This window comes from Sinocyclocheilus rhinocerous, unplaced genomic scaffold (genome assembly GCF_001515625.1).
Source record: "Sinocyclocheilus rhinocerous isolate Xijiao unplaced genomic scaffold, SAMN03320098_v1.1 scaffold820, whole genome shotgun sequence".
NCBI lineage: Eukaryota > Metazoa > Chordata > Actinopteri > Cypriniformes > Cyprinidae > Sinocyclocheilus > Sinocyclocheilus rhinocerous.
This window is the reverse complement of record NW_015670386.1, coordinates 418,552-431,991: the sequence shown is the minus strand read 5'-3', so window position 1 is coordinate 431,991 and position 13,440 is coordinate 418,552. Positions and strand designations below refer to the sequence as shown.

At 38.5% G+C, this 13,440-nt stretch overlaps 2 protein-coding genes across 2 annotated transcripts; one reads left to right on the top strand and one right to left on the bottom strand.

Annotated features, from left to right (window-relative positions):
* The first annotated feature begins 4,673 nt into the window (after nucleotides 1-4,673).
* On the top strand, nucleotides 4,674-6,151 carry hbae4 (hemoglobin alpha embryonic-4). Its single transcript, XM_016546068.1, has 3 exons — nucleotides 4,674-5,047; nucleotides 5,377-5,581; nucleotides 5,685-6,151. Exons 1-3 carry the CDS (start codon nucleotides 4,956-4,958, stop codon nucleotides 5,811-5,813), a joined length of 426 nt encoding a protein of 141 aa, XP_016401554.1. The 5' UTR covers nucleotides 4,674-4,955; the 3' UTR covers nucleotides 5,814-6,151.
* A 3,640-nt stretch (nucleotides 6,152-9,791) lies between these two features.
* Nucleotides 9,792-10,627, bottom strand: LOC107734188 (hemoglobin subunit beta-like). Its single transcript, XM_016546066.1, has 3 exons — nucleotides 10,481-10,627; nucleotides 10,077-10,299; nucleotides 9,792-9,997 (listed from the first exon to the last, which is right to left on the bottom strand). Exons 1-3 carry the CDS (start codon nucleotides 10,570-10,572, stop codon nucleotides 9,869-9,871), a joined length of 444 nt encoding a protein of 147 aa, XP_016401552.1. The 5' UTR covers nucleotides 10,573-10,627; the 3' UTR covers nucleotides 9,792-9,868.
* Between the last annotated feature and the right edge of the window lie 2,813 nt (nucleotides 10,628-13,440).

Sequence of the window (13,440 nt, the reverse complement as noted above, 5' to 3'; positions counted from 1 at the left end):
AGCGCGTCGCACCGCGTGCGCGTCGCGACCGCGTCGCTTCCATTATGAGCGCGCCTGCCTCGCGGCTACATTTGAAATAACGAACTTTTGCGGTGCGACGCGCTCATTTTTTCCAGGCGTGACCGCGCCGCATCGAGATAAACACATTTCAACTTTTCAGAATGCCGCAAGCGCACCGCGGGTCATGTGACAAGAACCAACCAATCAGCTTCATCCTTTCCCGTAACAACATTGAAAGCTCAGCCAAGATGAAGGAACAGCTGATCATAGCTGTACAGGGATAGCCATTTTTAAAATAAATTTAGTAGTAGAGCTACTGCAAGCGATTTTTAGTGCTGCAAATCCATTTACACTTTGCTGAAAATTCCGCGTCTTCATGGACAGCGCAGGTCAAGGTTGCTTAGCAATGGCAGACGCCTCCGGAGCGCAAGCGCCCGAACGCTTTGGGAAAAAGCAGAAAGCGGCGCGCCTAGCGTTTTCCACGCGTTTTTAGGCGCGATATGTGAACGGCCCCTAAAGCAGCCTTTGTGAGTGCAGTGCTGTTTTGTGTACAGCCGTTACCGGGGAAACCACTATTTTTACCGCTCCTAAAGCCGCACCTAGTGGCAAAGAATGAATTTGCATTTTCATTCATACCAACACGAAAAGACCAAGTGGGCGGGCAATATGCTAATGTTTCATGTTCCTGTCAACATGAAACGGCTTGGGATTCATTTTAAAAACGACTTGTTTCAATGATTCAGAGTCGACTCTTTCTTTTGAGAGACAATAACTTTATACACGGTGCACTTTCAGATTAAAAACTTTGCAGGATGTTTTCATTCACTTTGAGCTGTGTTACACACTGCATGAAAGGTAATTTTCAAAAATCCATAATAGGGGCACTTTAATATTTTTGTGGAAACGGTGATATGCTTTAGGGATACTTTTATGAATAGAAAGTTCTAAAGAACAGCATTTATCTGAAAATAAACTAATTGAAAGGTAGTGTATATATAGTATATGTTTATAAATGTATATATGATCATTTTCTGCACACTGCTCGGTATGATTGAGATGTATGCTCATGTTCTTCACATATTTCACATATCAGCAAGACTCACACATGCTTCTCATTATAGATAAGCTTACAGATATCCTCCACCGAGCTCCTCATCACAATGGCTGTCTGTGGCACTGTTTAAACACTTGAGACTTTTTTTGTCCTGGTAAGGAGGATTAACTGTCATGGAATGATAGATGTTTAATGGCCCTCATGGGGGCATTCACAGGATGAGGAGACATGACATGGCCTAAGAGGTGAGCAAATAGATAGTCATGATTTATGGCCTCTGTTTGGCAAGATTTCAAAGTACCACTCAAATATTTTGTTTCATGTGCAGAACAATCAAGATTAAATGAGTTATTGATGTTTCACAGTCCTTTTCTCTCTCCTTTCACCATTATTACAGCCCTCATAAGAACTCATAGGCTTCCTAAATACGTTAATCTAATGTAAACTTTAGTTATAATCTATTAGTGTGCCATCCAGTCACAATATAACACGTTTGCGTATTTGGCAGGCTGAGACTAGACAGTGTGGGTGGCATGTGTGATCTACCAGTGAGTGCTCAAGCAAACAACACATCAATAGGATTAAAGAAGAGGGAAATAATTAATCTGTAATCCTGTTTGCTGTATTTTGTGTCTTGTGAAGGGATGACAGGCAGTTCCGTCTTTTTGGCTAAACATAGGCTTTTATTTAGCAAAACTGGCACTTCTTCAAAATTAATTTTCTTCACCTAGCATGCGAAATGATTCAGTAGCCTACATGCTTTGATATGCATATTGTGCTATTCATTGCAACAGTTTGGAAAGCAGATCCTTTAACAAATAGGTACATATAAGTGCCATACAAATGCAATTTTTCCTAATATCCTTGTATGTGTACAGTATGTCGTTTGCGTAGGATACATTTGCTTTCGGTGCGCTATTTCCATCTAGTGGACAGCAAGCTCAACTACTAATTGTTTTAAACAGTTGGTAGGCAGGCATTTTAATTTAAGACGCTAAATCTGGTATCAAACAATTGCAATACCTTTCAAAATTTTATGTTTTTTTTAATGTTTCTGAAAGGAATCTCTCATACTTACCAAGGCTACATTTTATTCGGTCAAAAATATACTAAAAATTAATATTGACTAATATTCCTGTGATGGTAAAGCTGAGTTTTCAGCAGCCATTACTCCAGTCTTCATGTTACATGATTCTTCAGAAATCATTCTAATATGCTGATTTTGGTGCTCAGGAAATATTCCTAAAAACAGTTGTGCTTTTTGTGGAAACTGTGACACTTTTTTCAGAATTCTTGATCATTCTTGATGGTATAGAAAGAAGCATTTATTTAAATCATAACGTTGTAAATGTCTTTACTGACACTTTTGATCAATTTAATGCATCCCTGCTGAATAAAAGTATTACTTTATTTTTTATTTTTTATTATTACTGAATTGTGGTGTACTGTATGTGACATCGCATAAAAGGATTACTCATTCATTTGAGAAAGTCTTTTAAGGACACACGGTTATCCAGGGGACAGTGTTTTCAGATCATAGCAAAACATCTGCAGAGCTGTTTTTTGGATTTGAGTTTTCTGTTTGTCTGTCAACCTCATCATTTCCTACTAATGATTTTTTCATAAACATCCCTTGTTGTTCTGCTACTGCACTTGGGGATGTATTACAGGTGAATATGCTATTTTCTCTCTATTTTAATCAAAAAGAAACCTTGCCGTATAAAAATATTGGTTGCACTTTATTTTGCAGTATGTGCACTTACATGTACTTACAGTGTACCTACCTAAGAAAGTACTGGTAATACAAGGTAACTACATGGGGTAGGGTTAGGTTTAGGGGTAGGTTCAGGGTTAGTACCTAGTTATTAATAAGTACATAGTATGCACATGAGTAACAGGACTGTAAAATAAAGTGCTACCAAAATATTAATAAAGCCATTTTTTTGACATGACTTTTATAATCAAGCAAATAATGTGCAAATTGGTACATAAAATGATACAAACTTTTATTTTTGTTTTAAAGTGACAAGACCCTTTTGTCAATTTGTGTTTATTTGACAACATATTTAATAAAACACTTTACATTATCATATACTACATAATAATAATGATATGTCACTTAAGGCTGTGAAGATGGAGCTGTTTCCAGATTGAAACAGACACACACACACACACACACAAAAATTTGAACACATAAAGGGTTGGAAGCATGTTTTTTTAATCGTTGCAATGATAAACACAGTATAAATTATTATATAAAATAACAAAACACATACATATAATTATTAGAAGAAAATAGAATATGCAATGAAGCTTTAACTCTGCATCAGTTTAACAAAAACACCCACACACAAAACCAAGAATAGACCTGAGCACAATCGTGTACCTGTCATAACTGCACATTCCACAAAATGTAAAAGAATGCTGATTCTATTAAAGACGTAGCCGTTCAGTTTAGCTGAGTCATGTGTAGTTCATGCTGCCACGGTCTGTGCCGGCAGGAGGGCAGGGCAGGAGTGAGGCGGGTGATTACGCTGCTCTTTAGCTTCCACCCTTCCAGCCCCCAGCTTGAGCCGCTGATATGAACAGCCGTGATGTTTTATCAGACCCAATGCCTTGACCCCTCCCTATCACAGAAGTGCATGCTCGTAGCCATTACAAATGAGAGTCAATGTCATTTAACATCATAAATGCGTAAGCACTTCACAGTTTTACTGTTTTTGCTGTTGTTTTCTTGCTGCATTTGAGCCACGTTTGCCATTATGTGTGGTAAAATCACAACAAAGAAAGCAGATACTACATGTTTATATTCGTTTGAAAACTGTTATTGAATATGAGGAATATGATTGGTAATGATAGTAGAATAAAAAAAACTGTAAATTGCTATCAATACATCTCTAACACTTTAATTATCAACTATAGAGACATTTGCATATTGTACATGTAAATTGCATAAGTAGCCTATAGGTTTAAATGTATTAATCTACCAACCAACATGCATCAACAAGTACAGTCATAAAATAATGATACCTTTGCAAATCATTAGCTAATGATTAATTAAAGCAGACAACTGGAAGTTGAATAGCTTTGACCAATGTGGTAACTAATTAATATATGAATTTACATCATTAGTTAATATAATGTTAGGGAACTAATAGGCTACATTATGGCACATTTAACTAATAACAATTTTTTTATTACTTAATCTATGAATCGTATATAATTTTCATTAGTTGCTGATGTAGTAATCATTAATAAATGGCTTAGTTCTTCATGAGTTATAGGCCTACATTAACTCGTGATTATCTGTGCATTAGTTAAGCATGAATTAATGCATATTTGTGCACCCATATTGTTAAGTGCTACCATAAAAACTATAACTTTTACTCCACAAATCTAAAAACACTGATGTAACTTAATGCAATGCCATATAGGCTATCACTATTGTCCAGACACACAAAATTAGATCAATTAATGTTGATATTCAGATTAAATTGTCAAATAAAAAAATAGCGTATAGCCATTCATCAAATGTGCTGCGATGAGATTTTATAGGCTACTTGTTGCGTAATGCATCACTGATCTCACGAAGAGAACGCTTAACATTGCGCAGCTTCAACTGTCACGTGATCAGGCTACCTCTCGCTGGCCGGTGAGATAAAGACAGCGACCGCGGGGAACTACATTTCTGCCAACTGCTCTCTTCTATGCTATATTTATTACGTCGAGATAGGCAGAGTTTGTGTTTAATTATGTGATCGAAAATATATGGCAAAGCTGCCGAACCGCAGTATACCCGACGAATTATTCGCGTTGTTTAGAAACTCAATATATTTATTCACCTGTGTGTTTAGATTGCCTAGCCAATACATATATCTTACTTGTGCCACGCCGTCTTATAATGCTCTCGAACACCGAAAAAGAGTTGATTGTACAGATATGGGACAAAATGCTTCCAGTGGCAGAAGAAATTGGATCTGAGGCTCTTTTAAGGTATGCTGTCTTAGATCAAGAAAATATAGGCTTAGCCTACAGACCGATATTCCTATAAACAAAATATTTTTACAGACTAAACATTCTGGGATGTTGCCTTTCTTTAAATTATACAAAACTTGGTCTGACTTACTCTTTGGTGGCTCCTTGATAATTCGCCGTTCAATTTTCTGAATATCAAAAGTCTACAATGATTGATGGTCTTGTCGTATTTGCCACTTTCCCATGAGTGATGACGCAAGCAGCAGAGTTGGAGGAAATACTGTGGGGGTCTCCTGCCGTCTGCATCTTGCTGACCTTGTTTTTCTCCCTTGTTAACTGGCTTACAGGATGTTCACAACGTTCCCCAAAACAAAGACATACTTCTCTCATCTAGATATCAGCCCCCGTTCAGAGCATTTACGCTGCCACGGGAAGAAAATCGTCCAGGCTTTAGCCGAGGGTGCGAGGAACATAAGCACACTTACTACTACGTTGGCACCACTAAGCAGGTTCCATGCCTATCAACTGCGAATACATCCTACAAACTTCAAGGTGTTCATGTAATGTCTATCTGTCCACTTAACTTATCCAGTGCAAATATAATGTGCGATGTTTCCTTTAGCTCACTAACATAAACTTCTCACATTTTTTCCAGCTTCTCAATCATTGCATCCTTGTGACGTTAGCCTGCCATATGGGTGAAAACTTCACACCTGTTGCACACGCGGCGATAGACAAGTTTCTTTCGGCATTCTCAGCTGTTTTAGCCGAAAAGTTCAGATGAAGACCCCTCCAAAGAAGAATGGGATGGTTCTGAGAACTCTATCTTTAATAAATAAATAGCCTAATAGGGTGAATTCGGGTAATCTGGGACATTTTTTGCAATTTTGACTTCTGCGATTTATTTCGATATCTATCTAACACATTAGATCAACACATTAGACTTTTCTGAAATCCCTAAGATGTTTTCTAACCACACCAGAAGAAAGAATGTTGATATTGTACCCAGAGGAGACATGCCACACCTATTAGTGTTTTTTGTGCCAAAAAAAAAAATCTGCCTGAATTTGATAATCTGGGACAGGTCACTTTGTAATCTGGGACATATGTATTAGGCCTAAAAAAGCCTATATATTTTATACATACCAAACACAATATCAACAATTTTTAAAAAGCATTATGAAAAAAATGACAAGTACAGAAATCTCAATAAGGAAATGTATATTTCAATATCAGAAAAAATAATTTATTTCTGTACACAGGATGAACAATCTACTGTGTTAATTCATTTTTAATTAATTTAAAACTATTACAATTGTTTAACATTTGTTTAACATTGTATTAACATTTTATAGAATCAACTAAAATTTAAGCAACAGCAAGCAACAATTTGATTAATGGATTATTCAGTCAGTTATTCAAGTTCTCCATTCTATTAAAATTGGGGCTACTCGGGGAACAAACACTCCTTGCAGGTGAGAGACCCATCATCATCTATCACGCCATTATCTTCTGCACATGTTTCGTGATACCAATGGCTGCAAACCGCACAGGACAGCCACTCTTCGGCACTTTTGGGATCATCTCTGTCCCCATATGCATGGTGGCAGATGGTACATGGCTCCTCCTTCTTCTTCTTCTTGGGATTTGGCTTTGGCTTTGGCTTTGGGCCTTTGCCCTTTCCCTTCCCCTGAGCATATGCAAAATGTTCATCACTTGTGAAGTTCATGGATGGCGGTTTTGATCTCTTCTGGATGGTGGTTGGTCTTTCTCGGACTGGAACCTGGACTAAGTCCTTAAATGAGACTGCTGTTTCCTTCACAACCTGTACCACTGCCATCTCCACCTCAACCTCATGTGCCAGAGGGCACTGACAATGATGCTGCTGAGGAGGGGCATGCATAGGAGCCATGGCATTCGAAGGGGTCGCTGCCTTGCTCCAGGCCTTTGAAAAGACTGCCAAAAACAAGGCTCTGTCTAGCCTTTTCCCCCCGCTCTCCCTGGTGATGGCTCTCCCCTCCAACCTCCAGTAATGCTTGAGGCTCTTGAAGAGGGCCCTGTCTGCAGGCTGCAGGTAGTGTGTTGTGTGAGATGGTAGGCCAAGGACGTAGACATTGTTTTCCTTCATTAGGTTTAAAAACTCCATGTTGTAAACGTGGGAGCTGTGTCCATCAAGCAGGAGAACATGTGGACGTGGGTCATCTCTTGGCAGGCTTTGCAACACTAATTGCCTCCCCCACTCAAAAAACAACTGACTGTTTATCCACCCATTGTCAGACATTCTCACCATGGTGTTTGGTGGACACCCCAGGAGCCACTCTGCCTTCAGCCGTTTGCCTTTGAATATAATCATTGTGGTGCCATCCCCACCCGCAGCATTCAAACTGGCAAGGCAGGTGGTGGTCTCTCCCTTCTCACCGGCAGTGACCTCGAAACATGGTCCCCCAACCTCGGCAACCACCCTGGAGGAGAGGAAGTGGTCCTGCAGGCCTGTCTTGTCGCAGTTCCAAATATGGTCTGCAGCTGCTAGCTACTGTGAACTTATGCTAATGTTATAACCTCCAGTAGTCCACATTAACGCCCATTTCTCATTATAGCATATATTGCCGCTTCAGGAACCCCTGAAATCAGGTGTAGCCTGCTTTTTTCTTAGTTGCAGAGAAGCCCTTTATCCCTTTTTTTTTAGTGAATTGGAATGCAAGGTTCTGGATATCTTCCATCCTTAGGGGAAACCCCCTTTTGCCAAGTGTCTTCACAAGCTCTGCGAGGACATTTTCGTCGTCTTGGGAGATAAAGGGCTTCCTCCCTCAGAATCCTGTCACTGACCTTGTCATGCAATTCCCAGGGGAGCTTCTTGATTGACAAGTGCCCCGCCCCTTTCTGTGGAATCAACCCAATGAAGTCATGTGTTTTCAGTCACATAACATCTATGCTAAAATTATAGTAAAAGTCCTGTTGACTAAATTTTGTTAGAACAGGATATAAACACACTGGAGTTTAGGTGTCCCAGATTACCCAATGTCCCAGATTACCCGAATTCACCCTACATAATACATTTCATTGAGTTAATTAAAGGCCATGGATATTTTCATATTTTAGCTGATTAATGACTGTGTGGGTGTGTGTGTGGAGAAGGGGGGGTGGGTGTGCGTGCATGTGTGTGTGTGTGTGTGTGTGTGCGCGTGTGAGTATGTGTGTGTGCGCGTGTGTGAATCCTGTCACTGACCTTGTCATGCAATTCCCAGGGGAGCTTCTTGATTGACAAGTGCCCCGCCCCTTTCTGTGGAATCAACCCAATGAAGTCATGTGTTTTCAGTCACATAACATCTATGCTAAAATTATAGTAAAAGTCCTGTTGACTAAATTTTGTTAGAACAGGATATAAACACACTGGAGTTTAGGTGTCCCAGATTACCCAATGTCCCAGATTACCCGAATTCACCCTACATGTTTTATGTGTGTCTTTGTTGTTTGTCTGAATGTAATGCCATGGAATAATCAATTAAAAATCTATTAAAAATTGTAAAAAGTGTTGTTATTTATTTTTATTTTTTTTAGTTAGCTGTGTGTGTGTGTGTGCGCGCGCGCATTTTTGTGACAAATGAGGACATACATTTGTATAATGACAAGGGTATGACATAGGTATTACAAGGAGAAGGTGACTTTTCAGGACATTACCCCATGTCCCCACTTTTCACAAAAACAAACCTGTGTGTGTGTGTGTGTGCGCGCGCGCATTTTTGTGACAAATGAGGACATACATTTGTATAATGACAAGGGTATGACATAGGTATTACAAGGAGAAGGTGACTTTTCAGGACATTACCCCATGTCCCCACTTTTCACAAAAACAAACCTGTGTGTGTGTGTGTGTAATTTTTACTGTGATGCAGTCAGTGCCATTTGATTTGTCCTTGAGTTGTGAAACTGACTATTAAATAGGCCACAGTATTGCACTTGATCATAGGTGATGTTTGATGTGGGTGTAGTGCTATCCAGACATAAGTGCTGAAATCTTGGTCGAAGTCCAAAGGAAATGTGACGCTCTCCTTTGTGCTGAAAACATTTATATAGACCTGTCATTACCTGTGGATAACATATACCTTAGGCCTATATTAAATGAAATAGAAAAGAAACAGGTAGGATTTCTGTAATATTACTAACAAACTAAATGTTTTAAATGCGCAGGTTTATATATTTATCATCAATAAATCTTATTTGTTTCAATTTTATAAATTTTAACTAATTGATTTGCTTGTTCCATTGCTAGTCAAACATTTAACCATATTTGAAGCATGATGCTAAGCAATTTGATTAAAAGCATATAATTAATTATTTAAATAGAATCAAATAAACGGAAATAGTTAATAATAAAAAAAAATTATAATAATAAAAACGGTCTTTTTTTTAACTTTAGGCCTAAATACGTTTATGATAAGGCCAAAATGAATGTTTATAATAAAGCATTTTGAATCTTTATTGAAGAAAATTTGGACATTAAGTTTGCATCAGTTATACATCTTTCGTCTTGTCAAGCGTGTAAAAAAAGAGGGAGGGACGGGCCGGAAGCGGAAATCATATCAGAATGATAAAGACATCAAATAGCCTACTGGCCTTAGCTATACCCGAAACTGTGCAACATTCCTGTAAGTTTTTAAAAATTGTGAATATTAGCACTTTTGAAATGATATCATACTTAATGTGAAATTCATTATGTAACCCCTTTTGATTTTAAGACAATGGACAACGAAATCGTGTCAATAAATTATTATTTATTTATTTTTGCTGTGCATTACACAATCTCAGTAGGCTACATAATTTCCTCGTTCAGTCGATGAATCAATTATACTGCTTTCTTAGGGCTGACACAGCAACAGCCAGGAACTTCTGCCACGCAGCTTGGATGTCTGGGGTGAACTCGGTCCTCATGCGTGTAGCGATCACCACGGTCAGGCAGTCACCAAAGAGCTGGAAGACAAGTTGAGAAAAGTAAAGCACAGCTCAAACATAAATAGCAACTTCATAACCACTGCTCTGAGACGCAAACCTGGAAATTGCCTGGGTCGACTTGCAGTTTCTCTGAGTGAAGCTCGCTAAGGGAAGCGTAGGTGTTCTTGATATCATCCATGTTTTTAAGAGCCATCTCCAGACCTTGGAGCACTACAGTCCCGTGCGCTGCGACCTTTGGGTTAGCCATGATTGCCTCGGAGTTAAACAGGTTTCCAAACCCACCAAAGTACCGCCGAGTCCAAGGGTAGACCACCAAGAGTCTTGAGACCAGACAATTAATACAAGAACAGTAAGGCCTTAATTGTAACAAGCTAATGGCTGATTACAAGCACATGCTTTGAAGAAATACACACAATAAAATATAGGTTAACGAACAACTCACACACAATAAAATATAGGTTAACGAACAACTCAAGTAGGCCAGAAATAAGAGTAGCTTACCTAGTCAAGCTCTCGAGGCCCACCGACTCGTAGTCGAGTTTGGCGAATACCGCCTGTATCGCAGCGCGTTCCTCAGCTGTCCACTGAACCATCGTGTCTTGTGGCTTTACAACTGGACATAGGTTTAAACAGGGCCTTCTAGGCCTCCGCCCATGTATTTCGGACAGATGCCCAGCAAACATTTGGACGTTTAATGACCGTTGAAAAAATAAAATAATACTCGTGACATAACCATTCTTTCCATTACTTTGCACATGTTTGATGTTAAAGCAATAGGTCTATAGTTCATCGGAATAGATTGGTCTTTCTCAAGTCCTCTCCTTGTGATCGTTTGAAGTAATGGGAAAATGCGTTAACGCTCTCTCGCGAGATAATCTATCCTATCGCGGGATTTTGCAAAAAATATATACATCTTGGCAGCAGAGTTTTGGAAATTCACATAAAACTCAGACTTGAAATGGTGACCGGGATATATACCTGTTTCATATGTATATGCATAAATTTCATTAAAAAATAAAATAAAATAAAATCGTATTGTAATGTATAGGGGAAACGGGTCGAATAATGACTCAAATCCAGTGGCTTCACAATCACTTAACCACACAGGGCACTTTGTGAATACAATTAGTCATTAAAATAAGTACAAATCATCGTGATGTAAATATAAATGATTGTGTATTTCATAAAGATTTATTGATTTTTTACAATTGGTCTTGGTCGACTATAGACGTGTAAAGGACGTCAGTGGACGTTAGGCTACCCACAACCTCTTAAAAACTACTTAGGGCACTTAATTTAATTATTGGAGTATTAACAAAGGTGTAAGCACAATTGCTTTTGCATATTTCATAGGAATTTCATAGAGGGTCGTGATGGACTATAAATGCACGTGTAAAGGACGTCACTAGTGGACGTCCTCTCACAACTGATTCACAACAGGGTATACATATTGTACTACACTTAGCTAAAAAAGTCAAGGTAACAATTATATATGCAACCCCAGATAACTGTAGAGATGCACAAACGTATCTGAATGCATTTTTAGGAAATGTTCTGTGTTACATATTTTTACCGATTTATGCCGTCCTACCGCGACTATTTTTGGCCAGGGAAACGACGTTGCCGTCGGACCAATGTTTGCTGGGATGTGTTTGGCCGATAGTGCGGAGGAAAAAGGCGGCAGCTGACCGATAAATTCCATAGTCCGTTTAAATTAAGTTTATAGTAGCATAGCTACATTGATAGTGTTTCATAGAGCGTGGTTCTTTATTTAGGTTTCTTGTTTATTTATTTAACCTGAAGAGATTGAGTTCGTTGCTAGGTTGCAAATTATAGGCTATAGGCTATAAAGGTAGCAATAAACCTATAGGCTATTATTTACGTAGAGATCTCCATACCGTACACGTGGTCTCATGTGAAAATAATTGCCTTCTCAAGCAATCATTTTATTTCTCAGCTCTTGACTTAAACTGAGGAAATTACCGAAGTAATTTGAAACCCAAACTTTTAAAACATCAGTGAAATAACCTAATCTTTTAAATCATTAAAACAATTGCCAATTTGAGGTAGCCTAATGTCTCTCCACAAGAACGAATGTTCTTATAATAGGGGAGACCGAGGATGGTTGTAACACTTTTTGTTTCAGCATCAGTAACTCAGTGGCCGTTTGTGCTAGATGTCTCAAATTTTGATACATAACCACATTTGTCTACTCCAATTAGAACTCACTTGGATGTGTACTGCATAATCGTGAGTTATGTCAAATACAAAGAATTCCGTTGTTAATCTACCCCTGGGTGAGTTGTAACACTAGCTGGGGATATCATATGTCTGTGCTTAAATGTAACACACTGTCCAATTTTTGCATAAACATAATTGAAGAATAAAGAGAAAAACAGTCCTGATCCTGAATAACATGAACCATTTAAACCTACAAAAAAAACATTATATTGTACTTTTTAAAACTTTAAATGTAGCGCAAAACAACCGCGCGTGTTTGTGTGTGTGCGTTTAAGTGCACTGTATTCCTGTCACATAAGGGTTCAGTCACTAGCTATGTTTCCATGATCCACCTATTTTGATGTGAATTTTGAGCTATAGCATAAAAACGCTGGATGGAACCATCAAGATGTGCATAAATTCTTATAATGCGTATATAAAAAAAACTTGTGCGTTCAATTGAGGCAGATCTTTTTTTATCTGTTGGGAGACATGCGCATAAATCTTGATATGCAACAACAAAACTCATGTGACTTTGCCTCAACAGAAGATGTGATCGATAACTGGACTCATTGGAATCATATAGGGGTTGGTTGTAACATTTTTAATAAACTGTTACAACTATCCCCAACTCAAACAGTCATAACAGCAAACTGTCTTAGCATGGGTTTGAAGTTAGCATAAATGCAAAGCATCAAATTAATCTGAGAAACAGCTACTTCATTCAGGTCATGCAAGTTAAATAATTGTATCTACAACTCAAGGATTGCTATGCAAAATAATCTTGTTTAAAAGTTTTACTTTCTTAGCTGAAAATCATTTATTTGGTCATAAAATCTACAAATTTGCTCACAATCACATGCAGTTTGTCCTGTGTTCTCAAAAAGAAGATGGGAGTGTATGATATTGATGATGACTACAGCTCCTTTCTGATCTGTCAAACTTGCAGTGTTACATCTAACCCCATGTTACAACACTCCCCGGTATCTCCCGGTCTCCCCTATAATAGCCTAGCCTACAGGGGCGGATTGGCCATCTGGCAATTCTGGCAAATGCCAGAGGGGCCGGACCATTTTGTTTAATATGGGCTGGTCAGATTTTTTCTAAATATATATAAATAAAATTGTTTTTACGGGCCAACAGCGCATAGGACAGGTTTTTATCGCTTGCACAATTTCTGTATGGTTATAGTAATAATAATGTTAATAATAAATAAATGTTAAGCATTTGGCCCAGTCGGC